This window comes from Euwallacea fornicatus, chromosome 8, assembly GCF_040115645.1.
Source record: "Euwallacea fornicatus isolate EFF26 chromosome 8, ASM4011564v1, whole genome shotgun sequence".
Lineage (NCBI taxonomy): Eukaryota > Metazoa > Arthropoda > Insecta > Coleoptera > Curculionidae > Euwallacea > Euwallacea fornicatus.
Window position 1 is genome coordinate 2446132 of NC_089548.1, and position 23413 is coordinate 2469544.

The following is a 23413-nucleotide window of genomic DNA, read 5'->3' on the forward strand; positions in this document are numbered from 1 at the left end:
TATTAAATAAAATGCATTACAAATGACTTTTGACATAAATTTCACTGTGTGCTATTTTATTGTCGCGCACTGTAAATACCAACACCAAATTCAACCTTGAATCGAAGATAAAATTAAGTATTTAATGCGTTTTTTGGCTTCAATAATTTCATCATTGTCTTTACACATCGGGTTCGTTAAGTACTTATATGTTTACGGTTTATTATTTTTTTAATTATTTATTTAAATTGAATTGTTTTGGAATATATGAACTAATGAAGGAGTTGTTTTTCGATGATGGATGCCAAACGTAAGTAAGATATTCAGTCAAATGTGAATGTACCTATTTAGTTGATTTAAATCTCAGTAACTAAGAAAATGTATGGAAATAACCGCAGTTTCTGCACGTACTCACAAATAAGTACTGTGATGGTTTTATATAATAAAAGCTTTCTTTAATTTAATTTTGTTAAGGCGCCATTTTCCGAAAAAGTAGCGAATGTAAGCAAATATTGCAAGAAAGCATAAGAAAAGCGAAGTTTTGTTTAGTCTGGCCTCGTTTTTCCGTCCAACTCTCCTGATTGGCTCTTAATTGAACATGGTAATAGTAAAAGTCTAAAAATAGATTTAAAAAACACACTTCTTCTCATATTCATTTATTCGGGAAAAAAATGCACGTTAATTTTGACTTCTAGCCTGTTCCAGGAAGTTCCTACTGCTTTGTAACAGTTGTTAAAGTTTTGCCTTGTCGCACAGGGTGTGTCTAATTGTAAATCATATCTGGTGAGTTATGGTTAGAGGTGGGGAAAAAAGGATATATAAAAATATTGTAAGACTTCTCTTAAATGAGAAGAAAACATTATTTTTGAAATCAGAATAGCATAGATTTAGGAAAAAATACAAAATTGGTAATTTTTTTATTAATCACTTTTACATGAAATCTTCTGAATAAACGTACGAATGATTGAAATGAATTCCATATATAGGGTATTAATTAAGCATTTAAACAAATTTTGAAAGGGAATTGATACTGGATTTTAAAAACTCGACAGTAGTTGCCAGAACTAAAATTTTTTGTCTTTTTTTTTTCATTTTTTAATACGAGTTTTTAGGTAATCTAGCGAGAGTTAAGATGCTTAACCAACCGATGTTATTTAACACAATTTTTGTATTTAGCTAATAGACAGATTTTCACGAATTAAGCTCTTCTCGCTTTTATTTTCTTTTTGTTCCACTCTGTTTTTAGCATGACAGGTTATATAGATGTGTTATACCGAAGATCATTGATGTGCTCAGTGGATTTAAGATTTTTCCGTTCCTTGTTTCTGATGTTTTGAAAATCGGCCTGGACACTTCTATCGACTATTCTATGCCTCTGTTTTCCTTGTATTTTTTTATTTATTTATTAATAAAAAAATAATTATATGTAAAAATTTGAATTTGTTTCAATTGAATTTTTGATTTTATCTAGCAACAAGCGCGCTAATAACATTGACGGTCTTGTAGGTAAATATTGGAGTTAGCGTTTATGTGGCTTGAAACAGGTGCAATATTAGAATAAAATTAATTTTAACAGAATGCCAAGTTAAAGAAATCGAAATTGGTTTTGTTGCTTCAAATTTCAAACATTTTTTATTAATCTTCAATATTATTGTTCAATCGCCAAATTGTCAAGAAATGACTTACCGCTCATACAAACAGTTAATCCGATACATTTAACAAACCAAATAAAACAATTAATCTATTCTTTGTTAAGGCACTTTTAGAATACCAAGAATAATCGTTTAGTAGAAGCCTCCATCAAGATGTCTGAGGAAGTTACTATAGATATCGACTTCAAAGACGTTCTTGAATTAGAAAAGTTCTTATTTTCGGACATAACAAGAATACTGGTTGTAGAGACCATCGACGCAAAATTGGAACTAGCGCGGATATTGAATATTCTTCGTCGATGTCAAAGTGATAAAAATGATTATGGTAAGTCTTAGTTTTTATCATACAGAGATAGTCATCACTGATAATAACATATCCTGAACCATTTCATGTGCGATTTGAATTTAGGTTTTAATTCAATTTCAGGAGATGCCACGCGGAAAAGTGTGTCTATACTCAATTGGTCACTTCTCAATACACGACTAAATAATGGTGAATACGACAATAAAGAGGCTGCAAATCTGCACATCGTGGACGCTTCTGGATTTAGATCTTCCGACCCAAACTACAAGAACACTTTGCGCACCTTATTCGATCACGTACACAATTCTCAAGTCTTGAAAGTTATAATAATATGCGACAAGGAGCGCATATGCTTTAATTGCATGATTGCTCGCAAATACTATCAAAATTTCGTGCGGCAAATTGTAGTGTCTGATCTCGGGTTTGATCAGCTTTGTGAAGAGAGTAAAGCTAAGTTCATGACACTTCCGATGATAAGCTGCAGAGGCACCACCATGTCACTCAGAGATTTTCTACAAAATGATTCAATACTGGCTAACAGCATAATTGACTTCGTTGCATTAAGAGAATTCCTACAAGGAGCTGAGACGAAAAGGCAGTTATTCAAAATGATAATAAACGAAAATTATTTGTGGAAGGATAATATGACAACACCTTTAAGCAAAAAATTATATAACTTGTTAAGCTCCTCTTCCTTTTGCACTGATGATAATGATTTTGAGAATAACTGCTTCTACGACACATATTTTTTATCGGGGAAATTAAGAAATTTACTTAGTAGTTCCACGGACATACCCGATTATTTCATTTTTTATGGAATTGAGGACAAGGATGCTTTAATTAAATATATGTATGGGCCTAGGACAAAGATCAGAATTAAGAACTTTAACAATTTCCAGGTGGTAAGTCATGAAGACCAAGCCCTAGATTTCTTCTCAAAATTCGGCTCTAATTTGAGGCCCGTGCACTTAATAAAAACAATTCCAAACGAGAATAACTTCATCTGGGTGAAGTCTAAAGGGACAGTCAGAAGAATTCAGAAATATAAGATAATCGACCGCAAAAAATCCTCCAAAGCCGAGATTCTTGGCAAGAAGCATATGATTCTTTGTGGGTATTCTGTACAAGACGTCTTTACCACTCTAACAGAACTTGCTAGGAATTTAGCCAATACATGGGTCATCACAATCGATTTCTCAAAATTTTCCTCTCTATCAGTTAACACTGAAGAGATGTTACAGCAGCTTGTAGTAGACTTTCTCTCGTATTTTTGCTATCCTCATTTTCTACTACATGGCATGCTGAATACTTATCTTTTCACTCCATCTAATCTACCTATTTGCCTAATATTCCATGGGTTTGACAAAGTATGCCAAAACAACCAATCTTCCTATTATAGTTTCATCCTTAAGGTATTGAAGTATCTCGTCGAGAAATCTGTTGCCCGGATTTGGATTACTTGCTCGGCAGAATATGTCGCAGTTTTGGAGGATAATTTATCGATTTTTTGCACTGTTTTGGAGGATCCTTGTTCATTAAAAAATTATCCTAATTTACGGAAGAAATTGCGGAGTTTTCGCCATTTTTCTACTTCTGTAAGGGAGCTGGCAGGTAATATGTCGACCCAACTCTCGGAGGGTGAGAAGAACACACACTCAAACGTATATCTCCGCTTAAATGCCTTTGTGGACTTCCAATTTGCGGCTTTTGTCAAAAAACAATTTCCCTCAAATCCTAATAACGAGCTAATTACCAATTATCTGTACTCGATACATAGTGCCATAGCTATACAGCAAATTTCTCCGATTCTGAAGGAAATAGTGGATTCAGTACTGGAAGGGTGTAAAATCAATATCTCACAAGTGGGCTTAGTTTCACGCGATCTAATGTTCCATGATCGAATTTTAGCCGAATACTTTGCATCTCTGTTCTTTTACAAATACATTTTGGATCCGGAGTCTTGTCCAATGGAGCAGATTTTGATATTTGATATTCTTCTTGAGCCGCGCTATATTAATGTTAGACAATTTCTTGAGTTCCGTATGGAGGAGAGTCAACTTACGAATATGCCCCAAGTGGTGGGGAACAGAATACGGCAACTTTGGCAAGACAAGAGGCCTAGATTTTTTAGTAATGGGGAAACATTCATCCACACTCTAGTTCGGGAAAACCTCCAAAATCTTTTGCGATGGTTTCTGACCGGGGAGTTTGTGGAGCATATTCTTCCATGTTTGTTTACTAAATGCAATATTTGGTCTCTTCACCTGCGCTCGAACGTGCAAGATCTGCTTAAGAGCTTACTTCCTAGTCCAATACCTGCAGATATTTCCATTAAAAAGGAAGATTTCGCCACCTTCAACTCCGTTGAAAAACTCATCTCTCTAGTCACAACTCCAATCGCTAGAACCTATTTACTTTCCACTTCAAGTACTACCGCACTACACCTGGCAGTAGCTCAAAAAAATCCCAATGTAGAGTCGGTGGTGTTGCTCCTGGACGCAGGCATTCCAGTAGATATCTTAGATTGCAATAATGCCACCCCATTACACTATGCATGTGGACACGGAAACCTGGAAATTGTTGAAATTTTGCTCACATATGGCGCAGACCCAAATTGCAGAGATAAAAAATTAAGAACACCTCTGACTCGATGTGTCCAAAGAGGACATTTTGCAGTTGCCACCTTTCTGGCCGGTCATTCAAGTGTGTCGGACCGAAACCCAAATGATGTGGACAATATGTCTTTATTGCACCACTCTGTGAAATCTGGCGACTTTGGCATGGTGCAGTTATTCGTCGATGAAAATATGGATCATAAGGACAAATTTGGAATGACCGCCTTGTCATGGGCCACAATCGCTGGTAACATTCAGATAGTTGACTTTCTGATAGGCTCAGGAGCTGCAACGGATGTCCGTGATCAACATGGCCGAAATTTACTAATGTTAGCTGTAAAGTTCAGACGTTGGCAGCTTGTGGAATATTTGGTCTTTTGTCTAGTTGATGTGAATGTCCCAGATAATGATGATATTAGTGCAGTTGATTGCGCGGCCACATCTGGACACTGGGATATAGTGCAGCTGTTGCTAAAAGAAGGTGCTACACCTACAAACAGTGGACTTATTAACCTGGCTTTAGAAGCAAACCAACTATCAGCTGCTTTTCTCCTCATAAAATCCGGTGTGAGCTTAGAGACAGTAGCAACAGAAAATAAACAACTGTTGATTGACCACTTGAGCAATCAGTCCAATTCTACATCAGAAGCATTCCATTCGGCCATTGAGCTCGGCAACGTCAACCTCCTTCAGTTGCTAATGGCTGAACATAAAGACGAAAATGTTGAGAATCTCATAGCAAAACCCTACGAAGAACTGCTATCGTGTAAAACTTCTATAAGACGGACAATGAGGGACTACTTAGAGCAACAATTAGTACTCCTACGCAGTAGATCTAGCCAGTGCTTCCGTCTCTCTGAGGCTGAAACTAAGCAGCGAATTCATTTTGTATGTGAACAGATTCAAATTCTCTACGATTCTTATTCTACCAATACTAGAAAAATTGATGAAGAATTCACTTCTAGAGCCAAACGTATCGCTCAGAACATTCACCTTCTGAAAAGAGTTAGCTCTCTGAGAAAGTCCAATATTCCTTGGGAACAAATTGAGTTCTGTCTAGTGACGTTCATCGGTTTCTTCTTGAAACCACACAAAGAGGACATGGTTTATCGTCTAATATTATCCAGAGATCGTATATTAAATCACCTACAAACGTTTGGGCAGACGCTTCACTTGTATTTAGATGGAACAGATCAAGAATGCGACACGACGAAATTGAACGATGATTTCATAATCATCAAAGACATATATTCTCTAAACAGAATTTCTTCTTATATAAAGCTCGCATTGTCAGCTAGCAACCAGGACAATGATGAAACAAGCCCCTACGTGCTAATGAGATGTTTGCAAGTTATTGGGGAAAGCTTCAAAAATACTCAAGATTCCCTCAATTTATCTGAACCAATTCAAGAATACCTGATCATATCGGCACCGACTGATGTTAAGCAAATCGTCACATCTCTCAGAGACTCTTTGACTCACACGCATTCATACAGCATGAAGCAGAAAATTGAATGCAAGCTAATGAAGGACCAAAGTTACTTCCGAGTTATTCAGAACGATCTGAGGAAAGTAGGATTGCAAATTGAATTTTTGATGTATAAGAAAAAGAGTGAGACGTTCAATATATTCCATCAAAAATGCCTGAAAAACCCTGATGATGTTGAAAATCTGTGTCGCTATATTGATTGGTCAGCTCATTCTCATGGGAAAGACGTGAACTCGGAAGATTTTGAAATTGGTGAAACTTTCGTGATCAAGCAGCAGGTTCAGAAGCTAAGACTTGCGATTCCAAATCCAACCGAAGTCGAAGGAGAGCTTTTGGAGGCCCTTTTCAGAGAAATTCCCTCGATATCTAGAGCTATTTATAAAAAGCTGAAAAAGACGCAATCCCTGTACTTCACCAAGAGGTCTTACTTCGCGTCTTTACAAGACGTTGAAGATTTTAGATACACTGATGTTTTCGAGGTAAATTTGTGCATGGATAGGAAGACAGGAATTTATAATCGGGCACTTCTAACTCTACAGAATTTGTTATGTGAATTGCAGAAGATAACTTTCGTCGAGCAAAGGCATGAGGCCATACTGATATGCAATGAATTATTCCAGATCATGAAATGGGACACACAGTCGATTAACAGCATAAAGAGTATTGATACAAACCTGTCCGGCAAATCGGAGGATGTAGACGGCTACATATTTAATGTACTCTGCAAGATCAAAGAATCACTCGATGACGAGAGGGATAAAGAGAAATTGGAGGAGTATTACAAAGAAAAGTTCCAACTTCATAAAGCGTTGATCTGGATAAAAGAAAACCTTCCCAACAGTTTGGCAGAATTCGATAATTTGGTAAACGTTGAAAAAAAACACAAAATTTCATTAAAAAAAAATATCAATAACAAAAATTTAGCCAAGAATCTGATAGCGAATTTGGATCAATATGGCCAGTTGATAAAAGCTTTCAATAAAGGCAAATTCTCAGCTAACTTGAAGAAGTTTTTCTCAGCCATGAACAACTCTAAAATTAATGAGGCAACGATGGCATATCTTACAGCCGAGGATGAAGTGCTTGAGCGCATAATATGTAACAAGCTAAAGCTGCTGGGACAAATCTTGGAAATGCTTGATTGCAACTTAAGTCATCGATCAGCAATGGAAATTTTGCTACTAGACGTCCTGGAAGCGTGCTCGCAAAAGGGCGCATGCATTGATTACACTCTGTCCTTTGACGAATATGCTCCCGTGCTCATTGGGACCTCTCTACGAAACTACTTAGCTCATGGAACACCCTTAATCGACCTTTTACCCTTTGACCCGCTAAACTCCATCAAATCTACAGCAAAACTATTAATTGATAGAAGGGACAATTTTTTTGCACTCGAGCCGCAATCAATGCATAATAGTCCAAACAAGAATTATCGGGAAGATCATCTTATCATTCGCACTGAAGCACCATGTGAACACTCGGGATCCTATGAAAGCTTCCTGGAGTTGGTTCGCGCAGGGGATTTAAGTGCTGTAATCGATATTCTTAAACACACTAGTTTATCAACGCTTGGTGGCGTTAATTCTGCAGTTATTTGGCCAGCGATATTAGTCGCATCCAAAGAGGGACACACATCTGTGGTGACCACCTTGGTTGGTCTCACGAACAAAAAAAAACTGAAGGTAAATCATCGCATGGACGCGCTCACATTTAAGAAGTTTAAGACGATGCTGCTTAAGTACGAAATTAATATATGGTCAATGATTGACAAAGGAACGGGTATGAGGATTCTCAATGAGTCTGTAGAGAGTTTTTTGGCCGTGGGCCTTTGGCTAGCCACAGAAAATAACCATGCAGAAATAGTAAATATTTTCTTGAGAATGGGTGCCACCCCAGCGAGCTCCACTTTAAATGGAAAGTCTGTCGTTCATGTGGCAGCAGAAAATGGCTATAAAACAATTATGGAAGCGTTGCTCGGGCACGACGCGTTTGCTGCTGATAGTTTGATGTTAAACATGTCTACGCCCCTTCACTTAGCCGCATCAAGGGGTCATCACGAAATAATCGCAGAGCTTCTAAAACACAATGTAAATATCGAAGCTCAAGAAAGTTCACTTTACACCCCCCTCCATTTGGGTGCTAAGAACGGTTACCTTCCAGTGGTTGAAGTGCTGGTAAATCACCAGGCAAATATTTCGGCTTCGGGACCTAAAGGCATTACCCCGCTTCATTTAGCTGCTCAGTATAATCACGAGGATGTTGTCAGATTTTTACTACAGCAGGAAGGTATCAACATTCAGGCGCTGGATGACATTGATAACAGCCCCATTGACTTGGCCATTATTGAGGGGCACTCTAATATTGTGCAAGTATTACTCGACCACGGGGCTCAACTTATAACCAAAAATGAATTTAGTCCTCTTATTTATGCTGCCCTATACGGCCATGAGAATGTTGTAAAAACTTTACTGGACTATGGGGTAGATGTGAACTGTCCTAGTCTGCAAGGAAAAACTACACTGCACCTTATTTGCGTGGCCGGAAAGGAGAATGTTTTTAACATTTTAACCGACTATGGAGCTAAAATCGAGGTTAGTGATGAAGAAGGCTTCACACCCTTACACACAGCTGCACATTTCGGATCTCTCGGTATAGTTGAAATGTTGATAAAAAAAGGAGCAGCAGTAGACGTTAAAACGGCGGACTCGATTACACCTCTTTACCTTGCCGCTTCTCATGGTTACCACAGCATCGTCGAACTTCTTTTAAAAAAAAATGCGGATCCAGATATTTCAGATATCAACAACGACACACCTCTGCATCTATCCGCACATAGAGGTTATAGAAAAATTGTAGACACATTATTGGATTATTCAAAAAAACCTGACGCGATGGGGGCCGCTGGTGCCACCCCTCTTCACTTGGCTGCCGAAGAAGGGTTTACAGAAATAGTTACATTACTGCTTACCAAAGGTAAGGTCAATGTTAACGCTCAAGATAAGGACTTGAGAACACCTTTGCACAGTGCATCACTCCCCAATCGTTTAGAAACGGTAAAAATTCTGATCAAGTTTGGTGCTGATGTGAATTCCAGGTCTTCGATCGGAATAACGCCACTTCATATATGCGCACAACAAGGATGTGAGAACGTTGCTGAAATTTTACTAACAAACAAAGCAACAGTAGATCCAGTTATGAAAAACGATTGGACTCCACTGCACATTACTGCCATTTATGGCCAATCGGCGGTATTGCGAATATTACTAAACCACGGTGCCAATATAAACAAAAAGACCGCAACTTCATGGACCGCACTCCATTTGGCGGCCAAAAATGGACATTCAGAGGTTGTGAAAGTGCTGCTCGACCATGGGGCCGATGCTGGGATAAAAACTACCGACGGAGGTCACACAGCGTGGGACTTGGCAATTAAAAATGGGCACAGGGAGTTGGAAAGCTTGAAAAACGCTTAAGCACGTGAATTATTCTCTTCAGTGCTTCGCAAACTTCTTTGCGATTTTTTTGGCCTTTTTTTTAACGATTTCCTTGTTCTCTTCGCTTTTCTTATCCTTTATATTGATAGAGGATAAGAAAATGCCATCATCATTGATTAGTGATGTTGTGCCTTTAATAACCGTGAAACTGGATCATAAAGAATTATTTGCCTATTGTGAAGTTTCCGCTGTGCAAACGCGGCCTGTTAACGACTGTTCAACATAAACAATTCAGGAGAACTGTAACCTGAAAACCTACGTTTTGACGGCCGAAAAACCCTATTTGTCGAGAAAATAAGGAAAAATTAATTTATACAGGGTGTCTCAGTAGTATGCCAGAGTTAAATCTGCCACTTGCTACAGAACGCGGGCAAGAAGTTGAAATGAAAAATTTGTATAGATCGAGACCGTAATTATAGTTATTTATTTTCCATATTTATAGTTACATTTATACAAAGTGTTGCGTAAGTTTGTGGTACATCAAAGTTAATATTTTTTAAATATCGTGTATAACTTGTGTTAATTGTTCGAGTATCTAAAGCACTTATGCGAGAATAGCAACGTGTTCATTGTTTTGTAACCATCTAGTTGTATCAAAGAGATAGTAATACTACTTCTTTTGTACAAAGTGCATAACAAGTCGGCTTTTAATTTTTCACAAAATTTTCAAACGCCCTATGTATTTTTACGTTTTTTGATTTCCTAGGTATGTTAAATGCAACCATTCTAGATTTATCTGACAATTCATAAAATGCCATGTTTCATAAAAACTTTAAAACTACACGTATTTTGATTAATAAAACACTTTGTGTAGTCCTATACCAATAAATTTAATGGAGCATAAGAAGAACGTGAAACCAACAATAAGAGAAACGTATCTGTAATGAAGCTTTAACCCGTGTGTAACAGTATTACGCAACAACCGAGGCACGATGACGCGTCAGCACAGTCATGACAGTTACGTGTGAGCATGTTCTTCTTCATTTTAATTGATGTAAATGAGTCCCTGATAAGCTACCACTGTTCATAAGGTGTTCCATAGGGTAATTCCATAATACCCCTATACGACATTGGACGTAGTACCTCCAGTATAAATTACTCAAGATCATTTTTTGTGCCAATTCTGAATTGAACAGGTAAAACGTTACAAAATCTGAGTATTTGAATGTTCCTTGAGGAAGAAAAACTACTTATTTGAAAAATAATATGTTTTACTACGTAACCACAGAAAATGATAACACAATGTATTTCTAATCTTAAGCGCAGCAAAGTTGTGTAAGCTATTTATTATTCTATATTAAGCAAACTTAAGTATTTTAAAGAATGATAACATGGTAATACGTAATAAAACTGCAATTGATGGTTCACTTCTTCGTTAGAGACTCCACCAATCCCTTGAAGGCAATACACCCCTCTTCATTAGCTTCCTTGTACCCCGGGGCTGCAGATTTCATATTTTCGAACCATCTGTAAAATTTAAGTGATCAGTTAGAGGCATAATGAATATAGTAGATAATGATGTCAAAAGTGAAATACAGCTTGACTATCCATCAAAATAGTCGCGATAGTCTGGAAAATTTCGTTTTAACATTGTTAGTTTTTAGCACATTTTCCTGACAACGTGTGCTAAAGCCACGTAGATGGAAGAAAAATTCTAAGGTTACCGAGATCTATTGACTTTACGGAGACCCAAGGGACACTACCAGCCATGCCTACCTGGTAATGTTCTTGTAAGGAGACAAATCGTAACCAACCACATCGTAAGTGGAAATGGTTGCGACAATGGTTAGATCTGCAACGGTTAACGTGTCCCCAGCAACGTATTTGCTGCTCTCCAGAAAGATGTCCAGGAACTTCATCGCGTCGTTGATCTTTTCCAATTTGGCAGGATCATAGGAGCCTCCAGCGAAGAACACGGGATACTACATTATTAAAATTTAAAAATGAAAGGTATGTTATGTAATTCTGTATATCGATCAAGATACCTGTACTGACTTATAAGATATAGTGCTTAAAGTATTTTCTCTGTTCTTCTGTATCATGAACACTTGTAATCTCTACAGTTGTTCGCGATACAAGATCGATCGAGATACCCGTACTGCTGTACAGAGTAACTATAACAAAACTAAGATCATCATGTCGAAATTTTTCGTTTTTTTTTTTCAAAGTAACTTAAAGTTAAAATTTTTTTTATAGGTCTGCTTACAGCACAAAACGCTATATTCATTTGAAAACGCCTCTTTACTCACGTTTAACAAACTCTGTATTTATTGTCTTTTAGAATACTCCTCTGCTGTTGAATTTAATACACTTCCGAGTATAAAATTCACTTGAAAATTCTTCAAAGCTTGTACAAATTCAGGAGGTCACTTCGTCAGCTTAAAATGGCACCTCTTCGAAATCCCAAACGATCCCACACAATAATCGCATGTTTCTATGAGCAATCAACAAGGAAAGCTGCCTCTTACCAAAGAACTACAACAGCTGGAAATGACCGCTTTCTCGTTTCTATTGTTTTGAGGAACTAAAAGGCTACGGCAGTTTTCCTCCGACATCATCTATAAGAAGTGAGAAATGTAAATGAAAGAGGTGGGGCCGTTAGGGGGGCGACTTCCTGCTGCTGGACTATCCACTCGAACTAGAGCTACACGGTTTTCACTTTCTCGTGAACACCGGATTGTGAGGTTGAATTTTACACGAGAATATTTAGTCTGGACAGCAGAGAACTGGAGTCTCGTATTATTTTCCGATAAATTTGGATTTTATCTGACGGGCTTAGACAGATGTGTGAAAGAGTAGCGACCATCAACCAAATATATTTTGAAGCTCGTCTAGAATTAGTCTTCATCCAATACAGGACACTGAATGCGAACCTGAACTAACCTGAACTAACCTGATCGAAGTTTTAGACAAACATATTGTACCGCTCATGGTTATTCTTGTAGAGAACGCACCTTTCTGCATAATAATGCATGCCCTTACACCATGCTCGCGGGTTTATCGCCTTTCTTGACGAGGTTCAAATCATGCGATTTGTTTGGCTTGCTTGAAGTCCAGATTTGAATCCGATAGAGCATGTTTGGATGAGCTAGAGACGCTTACTGAAACATATACCAGCTCCTAGAAATTTCAGAGTGTTTCGCCAAATGTTGGCGCAAAAATGGGACAATCTTCTGCAGAATTTGATCCAAAACCTGACTCGAAGCATGCCTCGTCCCGTAAAAGTACAAGCTATTATCACTGTTAGAGGAGGAAATGTTCGATACTGAAGTCCGCAAAGATTTTCATGTTCGGGATAAACGCACGATTTTAAGTTTCATTATCTTTAATATATTTCACAGCAAGAACAAAAATTATATTTCATTCTAGTAATTACGACAAAATCTCCGCATAAATTTAGTAAATTATATTATTGGTGAAAATTTTTTTAATAAACTATAAACTATTAAATTAAACGCAAATTACGAAGTAACCTCCATTTTATCCCCGAGTGTGTATATTTACGGCAAACATTCAAATCCCCACATATACTTACATAATAATCAGCAAATCGGGCGTATAAAGTTCCTATGTCGAAGTACAATCTCTGATTCACTAGAGCTCGCTTTTTGGGATCTTTGGGGTACAATGAGTCATCTTTACCATATTGGTCAGCTAGGTACGTTATAATAGCGCGACTCTCCCATAGAGCGAAACCGTTGTCGTCAATGGTTGGAATGGTGTGTTGTGGATTCAACTGTTGACGGGAATAACACAATAGTAATTTCTTGAAGTAATTATTGAGAAATCTTATATGAACTGTTTTCACAGAAAAATCTGTATTTAACTCCCCCTGTAAGTTACTGAGGTTCGGTCTATCCCGAAAAAAATTTGATTCAGAGATATGCCCTTTCAATTAGTCAACAGTTTATTTATGAATTTTTATATTTTCAATTTCTAATGGCCAATGGCAAAATGACAGCTAACTATGCCGAATGTGGTATCTACACAGAAGAATGTGGAAATTTGTGATTGGAGTAGCCACTTTCCTTTTTAATTTTGTCGAAATTAAGCAGGGACAATATCTTGGTTTGTAAAACATAATTAGAGAAGCAATTAGTGCAAAGGTTTCACATTCTTTTCATGATTGCCGTAAAGTCTTAGATATATGGTACTTCCACATATTGCTATGTATTATTTCAATTATCACATACGCTATATACATATCGTTTCACGTACTCCAGCAAAAAAGGCTATAAAGTTTTTTGAATGTTTGCAAGCCATTATAAATATAATTGACTATGACTGGCCCTTTGCGAAAGGCAGATTATCAGGTTTTTTATACGTTTTCATACCGATATCGTTCTTTAGATGGTTCAGCTGAGTGCGAATACAATAAATAAAATGTTTGTAATATGAAATATACTAACTGTCGGGAGTTTTTATATTTAAAAGACTTATCGGATACGTCGTTAGTGTAATTTATTGATTGAAAGTGGGTTCAAACTATACATACAGTGAGGAACTTTAATACAGGGACACCACGATATTTCATTTTACAACTATCGTACGTAACGTTACTCAAATCGCAATTAAAATTATGGAAAATAATATATTTTATTAAAATATGTGTTCGATGAACATGTAACTTAAATTTTATTGAAGGAAATACAATTTTTAACATCTAACAAAATTAAAATTAAATTAGGTGAAAATTTTTGTTTACTTCAATACACGAACGCTACTGGTTTTCTTAATTACCACACGCTAACAAACAATTTATTTTCTTAGTTAATATTTCGTGAGATAACCATTGTCATCTATAATGACCCGTAAACGTTTAGGCATACTGCAGAATCTTTTTCCAAATAATCTGTTTGAGAATAGTTCCTTCCTTTCTTGTTTTAGTCCTTGTTTTAACATTTCCTCTGAAGATATTTCAGTTTTCTTATTTATCGGTCCAATTTGTCCCATAGGTGTTCGATGAGATTGAGATCCGGTGATTGGGGTGGTGGTTGTAATACTTTAGAGCAATTGTAAAGTCAATTCTCCTGCACTAAAAGCGATTTGTGTTTGGGATCATTATCTTGGTAGAATTTAAAAGTATCGGAATTCCCATTTTATCGGCAGTTTGACGTAAATTATTTTTTAAAACACTCAATTAAAAATGTTTATCCATGATAGAATCTATAAAAACGAGTTCACCTAATCCAAATGTAGAAATATACCCCCACACAAGAACGTTTCCATTTCCATTTTTAACAGTAGGTTTAATATTATTTATTTTTACATTCTCCACCCATCTTTCGTCACATCATTCTTCAACCATCGGACCCAAAAATGTTGTATTTACTTTCTTCACTGAAAATAACATCATACCACTAAGTATCACGCTTCAAAATAAACTCTTTTACATAATTCAATCTTCTTTATCGGCTGGTTTCACTATCAAATGCTCTTTCCTAGCAACTCTTCCATTCTATCCATTTTATTTTAATGCTCGGTGACTTGCTTCCCAGTGTCTCTGAAGAGTTCATCAGCTAATTTTGGTTCGCTTAATACTCGATTATTTCTTATTTTTCGAAGGATGTTTCTCTTATGACGCTCATATAATTCATCTTTGGTTGGCCCTTTTAGGGTATAGACTCGATACGATCCACTCGTTTAAATCGCCTAATGATATCTGACACGGTGCTCTTGCTTACATTATAAAACTCAGCAATTTTTCCGTAAGATTTTACATTGGCATTATGAAAAATCACAAGTTGCCGTATATCAAAACTGGTATTCCTTTTGCGAGCCGTTATACCTATTAATAGTACGATGACTTAACTTTAACTGAAATTATTTTTTTTATCATCACCCGAGATTATATGCATGTATCAAAACAATATTCCAATGAAATTCCAGAGAACAAAAAATATTTTATACAGTGCCCGAATATTAAAGTAACCGAGAATTTACACCTACTTTTATTTTAATTTTACTATTTGAAGGAAATTTTCACTTTTTTTACAATGAAAACTACGTCAGCTGTCAACGAAACACATATTCTATAAATTGCATTATTTTGTATAATATTAATTACGATTTAAATAAAATTACTGACAATAAAATAAAAACATTTCAGCGTCCGAATATTTAAGTCACTCAGTGTTAGTGGAATCGCCATGAATTTATTCCTGTTTTTTCTTCGCCAAATCGACACGTAATTTTGCGAAAGTTCGTAGTTTCGTCATCATGCGGGAGCGATGACTTTTCTCAAAGAGACGTTGGAAACAAAACAATAACGCTTCGGTTGTCAATTTTTTTGACGTCTGCTCCCGTTTCCCTCGCGAAAATGATCGTATTTCGCGTGAAAATATGGAAAAAAATTCGAAAACTTTGTACGAAGTTGAAGGCTAATTAAACAGAAACATAATGAGTGTTCGGAGGAGATTGTGCCCGGTTAAAACAGTTAAAAATTGCACTATTAAAATTCGATTTTATTTGACAATATCGGGAATGTCGTGTCATTTACATTCGGGTCTCCGATATTGCACGATCACCGGGCCGCGTACCTTGACGGACGCCAGATTGAATCAAAATAAAAGTTTCGGTTATTCAGATGAAAAAATACAGGAGAGCAGGTGAGATCGGGCAGTGCAGTGCATGCTGTCGGATGTAAACACTAACTGAAATTCTTCTTCTCAATGGCTGATAGATCATTACTCTAAAATGCCGATTTGAGGTCAGCGATTTGTATTTTCTCGTTAATCTGTGTCTATTTTAAATTTAATTTTCTATGTTGGTTACGAATCTAAGTAGTTTCCGTTAGTATTTAGTTTCCTTTTATATGTTTTCAATTCGCCTTTACACTTGTCACTTGTTGCTACGTCTCTATCGACATTATTACAGAGTAGCAGTTAACTGTCCGCTTTTGAAAAAAGATGTAAAATATTTTGTATGTTTCTGTTCCGATATCATTTCTTAGATGAATCAACTGAGTAATAGTACCATCACAAGGTATTCATAATACGGAATAAACTAATAATTAGGTCTTTCGTTTAAAAGACTTGTGAGGTACGTCGTTACTGTAATTGACATTTACTGCTTGAAAATTAGTGTCGCTATAAGCTTTTTACTCGTTTTGAGGGAGGCTCCTCCATCAAGATAAAACAATATGCATCACTAAACTGCAAATTATGAAAAAAACTCCCTATTTTGGTGGTAGATAAACAAGGAGGTACGACATCAAATGTGTAGTTTTCGCATAGTCGATATTACCACTATTCCGTAATTTCAGTGTCGGTATGGAGGCGTGGACGGTTATCGTAACGTTAATTTATCGGATTATAGTGAAAACTATCTTTTGTCGTTACGTAAAGATTAACATGAAGTCTTATGACAAAAAGTTTGTCGTGACGTTAAGGATAATGTTAAAGATGAATTTCTATCTTTCTCGTAGATAGAGCGCAGTGACAGAAGCGTACTTATTTTTTCCAAGGCGGCAACTGATTAAGATAGAAATACATTTGTAACGTTATCCTCAATGTAACGACAAAAAACAGTTTTCACTATGATCCGATAAATTAACGTTACGATAACCGCCCATGCCCCATACAGATACTGAAATAACAGAAGAGCGGTAATATCGACTATGCAAAAACTACACATTTGATTTCGTACTCCCCTTGTTTATCTACTTTGGTTCAATTCCTATCTGAATTGAAAACGCGCAATTTCGGAAGCTCGACCAATTGTCCGGTCCCAGAAACAGACATTGGAATTGTGGAATTAACTGCATCAGTAGTGATGATGATTACGAGTTATTCGATAATGATTCGCAATAATCATTCCTGGCACATATTTAACATATGGAACCTTTTTTTTTGTTCCTTAAGGATTATGACACAACTTTGGTGTATCCATGTTATCTTTGTGTTTTTGGTTTACAAAATCTCTTTGACTTTTTGAGCTATGGGATCCCTTTTGCACTAATTGTCCAATTTTGAAAATATTAAAATTGGTGGCGTCTAAAAATGCTTTTCCAACGTTTCTCGAGGCAGTATTTTCAATTTACACTTTGCTTGTAAATTGAATTGAAAAGGGAAAGTAAATGACGGTGTTAACCGAGGTCTTGACAGTTTACATTGTTGGTCTTGCCATAAGTGTTACGTTCCTCAGTTAGGTGGTTTTGGTTTAATAACTGAAATTTCTTTATTATACACGCGACAAAAATATAGACATAATTAGATACTACCTACACCCATACCAAGCCTTATGTAAGGTCACCACGAATGGGTATTACTTTCGGTTTAAGCAGTTGACTCCCGACGACCTACTTTTTGATTGATTACTTTGAAAGGCAATAGAATATCTATACTTACCATCGAAAAAGCTGTATTATTCATAGTTAGACTTGACCCATATTCCCAACAACTAAACGAATTATTTTGGTATTTTGTTTGTATCGTCTTCTTGGCCTGCACGCTTCAGTGCTCATTGCTTCAATGAACATCAACCATACATTAAAATGGCCAATCATGGTTGTTTAGGATATATTAACTGAATCATTTATTTAAATTTTAAATAGGAAGAGCATTTTAAAATAACTTTATCAACCTGTACTGGAAGATTGTCGGCTAAAATTGCGCGAGTTAGCAGACATGATAAGCATTTCAAAAAGTACAGTACATTACATTTTGATCGAACAATTGAATATGAGAAACCTATGCGTAAGATGGATGCTATGATTCCTCACAGCTAAGTTAAAATCGCACTGTGAGTATGTTTTAACGGAGTGTTTAGCAAAGTTTCACACCAATAAAGCCGAGTTTCTATATCGATTTGTCACCATAGATGAGGCATAGGTACATCCAAAGGTAATGACGCCAGTGTTTTGGGATGTACACAGAATGATTTTTTTGACTATTTCCCGAAACAAAAAACAATAAACGGAGAATATTATGCAAATTTATTGCAGCTTTTGAGCAAATAAATTAGGAAAAAGCGATCATATTTGATGAAAAAGGAAGTCTTGTTTCATCAAGATAACGCATTAGTTCTCACTTCCTTCATCGCAATAACCAAAATCAATCTTTATTCGCCAGATTTAGCCCCTTTAGATTATTTTTTATTTATAACCATGAAAAATAGACCGGTGAAAAGAAATTTGCGAATAATGAAGAGGGGGAGTCGGAGATTGATGTATATTTTGAAATATTCGAAGCTTCTTACTATAAGTAAAGTGTAGAACCTCACTAAGAAAAGTGTATATTCTCAAAAGAGACTGTTAAAAAATAATGTATTATTTTCCAATTTTTTATCTTTTAGTATTAGTAGTGTCGAGTATTTTTGGGACTATCCGCGTATGAACTACATGATACCCACAAGGTTTTATCGCACATAGTAAATACATCGATACATTTCCAAAAAAAGCAATTTCAATATATTTATAAATTGTCTTTTTTTCCCTCTACTGCTCTCTCTGTCTATCTCATGTACAGTTATTCCTAGATCAGTTTTTCTCGTGTAACTCATTATTTCATAATAACGCGAATAAGGGTGTTTCCGACAATGTTGATTTGGTTTCATGATAATGCAGGTTTCTAATTTATTATGTAAATTTTATTAAAACACTTTTCTCAATGTTTTTCGTAACATAAATGGGTGACTAAACACGTTTCATATTGCCTCTAATTATATAATGAAAACAGGTATCTTCGTTTTACAACGCAGTTAACACATGAAATCCAGATTTCTCCTGCTATAGAAGAATTAAAAATCCTAAGGTAATGGAATTTAGTTGGAAATACTGTTTTGTGCAACTTGTGTCACAATGTGAGAGCTCGCTTCGCAGAATGATTCATTTTGATGTTTATAGAAAATTTTTTTCGAATTGTTGGATGTAGAATCCGCCGTTTTCTGAATAACATTCTTCAACAACCTGGGCATAGCTAACTACCATTAGCAAGTCTCCCGGTTTCCGGTAGACGCATTTTGCGATAATTTACTAGGAGGGACGAGCTTATACCGGCTGACACACAGATATAGTCATGCGCTTACGTGTGTTTACCAAAAGGAATTAATTAAAAGTTTCAAATAAAAAATTACTAAAATATTGAAAAAATATTAAAATAGTTAAAAATAACATTTAGCGATGATAATAGTCGTCGAGGAGCCACAAGTTATGCATAATATAGTTCAATTTAAAGATTTTTACAGTCTGTTCCCCTAGATTGTTGGGACGCGTTTTTCACCATACCAAAAAATTGGCTTCAAGAACAGAAGTAATATACCTTAATGAATTCTGGAGTGAGATGTTCTCCAGCCATTAAATCAGTTGCTTTTAGGTTAAGATCCAATCCAAGAGCTTTTGCTGTAAGCTGGACAGCTCTGCATGGTGCGGATCCAGGCAAGTAGTAGAAATCGATGGTCATTTTGAATCTAGAAAATCAGATTAATTATCAAAAAATATCCAAAAATAGAAGGAATAACTTGCAGCGATGGATGGGGAATAAGGCACAACTTTCTGTTGGGAATAACTTGAACTAAAAAATAAATATTTCTTTTCCTGCGCACTTTTCTGAAATATACAAAAATTAACTGAGAATAGTTAATTTCTTTTGATTCTTTTATTCCCGTTTAATTTTATGAGTTGAGAAACGTGAGGCGCTAGTCGACATTACCATTCATGAAATGATAAAATTACTTATTTGTGGGTATGCTATGTGAGCACTTGCAAATTCTACTACGCATTTATGTAAGATAGTGAAAGGAATTTACAAACAACAAGAGTGGCAGTACTAGATTGAAGTGCCTACCTATGTATGTAAAGTGAAAACGAAAGTACTCGCCGATTTGCTTTACATATTTCTTCTTTACTTGGATGTGGGTATTATACCGCTTTGATGTAGGCTGATTTTTCTTTCAACCCACCTTTGCATCTACACCCGTGCATAATTAATATGTCACGACAGGAGTAATGTGTGCAATTTAATTGATATTTAAAGCACGTTTTATTCAATTTTAAAAGACGTCATCGTACACCTGCTTAAGATTTTTTATAATCGCCCTTTATTAACAAAACATTAATATGTAACTAAATAATTCAGTTTCTTATCAAAAATATATTTCTTGTTTTATTTTAGAAATAATGCCTTCCACGCCAAAAGAAATTGTTGTTGTGGCATATTATTATTATTTTTTAAATTTATTAATTTATTATGTTCCATTTTTTAACGTTTTTAAATTAATTATTAGATGTATTGAACACCTACATGGGCAATCATTCTATGTATAAGAAATAAGACGTGTAGGAAATAAATTAAACATTAAAGAGCATACAGGGTTGTATGGATTTGGATTGTTTTAACAGAAAATCCCATTTCTAGGCTAGACAGGGAAAATGTAGCATATACGTCAAGAGCTTGATTTATAAGAAAATATTCGTTAGAGTATGTTTTCGCCATTGAGCCGTTTTCAAAATTCCTCTTAACTTTTTTATTTAAGGCAATTTTAAAGTAAAACAAAAACATTCTTAAGACACTTTTTCGATGTGATTGCAGTGGCGTACTTAGTTTTTGCTACAATGTATTATTTTGTCAAAAACCGACATAATTTTTTTATTTTAAACGAAAATGACAGTCGACTATGACTTCGAAAAAATGTAAAAAATTTTAAACCATTTTCAACTGTGTAAGTATATCTATTAGTATACTTCCATACTTAACCCGAGCGACATCAATCAGATACAATACAATTTAAGCAATTGAAAAATAATTTACACTATTATGGGAGCTGCAAAAGGTGTAAACCACAACACTACAATTTAAAAAAAAGTTAACGAAATTGAGGAACTAAATGTAATTGGAGGAGTTTTAGAAGATCTAAACATCGCTTATTTTTGAAATTAACTATATATTTGTATTTATATAGTTAAAAATGATTTAAAATGGACGTTTACTTGAAGTCGGGGTGCCGACTATGATTGTCATTTAAAATAAAAAAATTAGGTTGGTTTTTGAGAAAACCGTATGCTGTAGCAAAAAATTAAGGACGCCACTGAAATCACATCGAAAAAGTGCTTTAAGAATGTTTGTGTTTTACTTCAATGTTACCCTAAGCAAAAAAAGTTATGAGGAATTTTCAAAATGCCCGTAATATGGTTTCCGCCATTACTATTTTTTCAAAAATCGAGCTCTTGGCACGTATGCTAGTTTTTCCCTATCTAGCCGGGAAATGGGATTTTCCTGCCAAAACACTTTAAATTTAAATACCCTGTACAGTTCCAATAAATTGCTGTATTTAATTAATTTCCCTTGAAAGGGGGACATTACGACAATTCTTCAAATAAAAAACCCTTGTAATGCTTTCCAAGACCTCTTCATTGGTGCTCAACAAAAGTTTACAAGAATGCATTTTTGCATGAATTTTCCCGATAGAAAATATCATTACTGTTGATACTAAGCCTGCAGACTAAATAACAAACTCATCATTGCATAACAAATTGCAACATTATGAAATGACTAATCTTTGATGTATGGTGAGCAAATAATGCCAGTCATTCCTAGTTCCACTGTACATGGGACCTGGCCTTGGCAGGTTCATAATATGGGAACCCAACCAAATAGATTTAACCTCGGTTTAACTATAATGGCTAAGATAGGTACTCTTATACAAATATTATAAATACGCCTGCTCTGGTATTTGTACTTATGTCATAATTATGTCTTCTTTGTTATTATGTTATGTACTTATGTAGGTATTTTTATAGATACACAGGGTGTTAACTACGTATGTATCCCGTTTCTCAGATTTCCTTAATTTTAGAGTATCAATTTATAAATTACCGACATTGAGTGACCCCAAAATAAACAATTAACAGGATTCTGAGGATCATATGGGGGGCCATATATATGGTCGTACTTTTCCGATTTAACAACGAGAGCACTAATATGTCGTGGTGCACCATCCTGTATAAACCTTATTTTTTGTCTGGTCATTAAATCAATACCAATATTTGCACACATGCTTTAATTATTCTAGCTCAAAGTTCTTCGAGTGTCACCTTAAGTTCTATTTTTTTTACTGAAGGATGCTCTTATCCTAATATGTAGTTATCAAGACGATGATAAACAAGTTTACAACATGAGCAAGCAATTTAAACTTCGCGAAATAACACATCAGCAAGGACGCGTGACGAAAAAGTTTCCAACAGTGAAAAGGGGCCTGAACCAAAAAAAAAATGTTGCTTTGTGAATTCTCATCATAATTAATTTAACAAATCTATATTTTAAGAAGTATAAAACCTATAGATATGGATAAAATTCTATATAAAAGGAAAATAATTATTAATTAAAGTTATAACTTTTGGGAGTATGTATGTTTACATGAAAGTAAATGTTTGGCTAAAAATCGTCTAAGGCTTGCCCTCTAAATTAACGACAGACTACTATAAAACACACAATATATTAATTTTTTTTAAGTTGACTGGCCACAACATCCACCGCAACATTAAAAATTAATATATTAATTAAAATTAATACTTGAAAGTACTACCATACCTAAGAACTTTAATGCGAAGCCGGCCGGCGAACTAACAAACAACAATTAACCGGTTCAACTTGGAAACTATATCAGAAATCAGATCCCCCTATAGTGCTTCCAGTACTAACAATAGACAGAATTGAGGGGGAATAAAAATGCATTCTTTCTTTCTAGTTTATGGAATTATACAGGTTCTCTCACTCTTACTTATTCTAATACAGGTCTCCAGAAATAGTGTATAGTGGTATATGTCCCCCCACCACGACCTCCACTCAGGGTTAGGTCCGCCTAACATCTGTCCCCTGTCCCCCTACACTCTACCAAGATCCCTGCTACTGTTAGGCAGGGCAACACAGCGTTGCCGTTATCAA

The 23413-nt window shown here is 35.7% G+C and overlaps 2 protein-coding genes and 1 long non-coding RNA gene across 5 annotated transcripts; 1 reads left to right on the plus strand and 2 right to left on the minus strand.

The window, feature by feature from the left end:
• The first annotated feature begins 77 nt into the window (after nt 1–77).
• LOC136340589 (uncharacterized) lies at nt 78–11455 on the plus strand. Of its 3 annotated transcripts, none has more exons than XM_066284792.1 (3): nt 78–289; nt 1736–1956; nt 2041–11455. In XM_066284792.1, the coding sequence occupies exons 2-3, from the start codon at nt 1785–1787 to the stop codon at nt 9510–9512; spliced, it is 7644 nt and encodes a 2547-aa protein (XP_066140889.1). In that variant the 5' UTR covers nt 78–289; nt 1736–1784; the 3' UTR covers nt 9513–11455. The 3 variants fall into 3 exon arrangements, with proteins under 3 accessions (XP_066140889.1, XP_066140888.1, XP_066140890.1); XM_066284791.1 differs by having other exon boundaries at nt 1768–1956; nt 2059–11455; XM_066284793.1 differs by having other exon boundaries at nt 1879–1956; nt 2059–11455.
• LOC136340611 (glutathione S-transferase 1-like) lies at nt 10724–23216 on the minus strand. Its single transcript, XM_066284829.1, has 5 exons — nt 23060–23216; nt 19793–19940; nt 13069–13269; nt 11250–11455; nt 10724–11000 (listed from the first exon to the last, which is right to left on the minus strand). The coding sequence occupies exons 2-5, from the start codon at nt 19931–19933 to the stop codon at nt 10898–10900; spliced, it is 651 nt and encodes a 216-aa protein (XP_066140926.1). The 5' UTR covers nt 19934–19940; nt 23060–23216; the 3' UTR covers nt 10724–10897.
• On the minus strand, nt 13276–19786 carry LOC136340619 (uncharacterized). Its single transcript, XR_010732332.1, has 3 exons — nt 17882–19786; nt 14927–17832; nt 13276–14873 (listed from the first exon to the last, which is right to left on the minus strand). It is a non-coding gene; the product is annotated as an uncharacterized lncRNA (long non-coding RNA).
• Nucleotides 23217–23413: the final 197 nt, after the last annotated feature.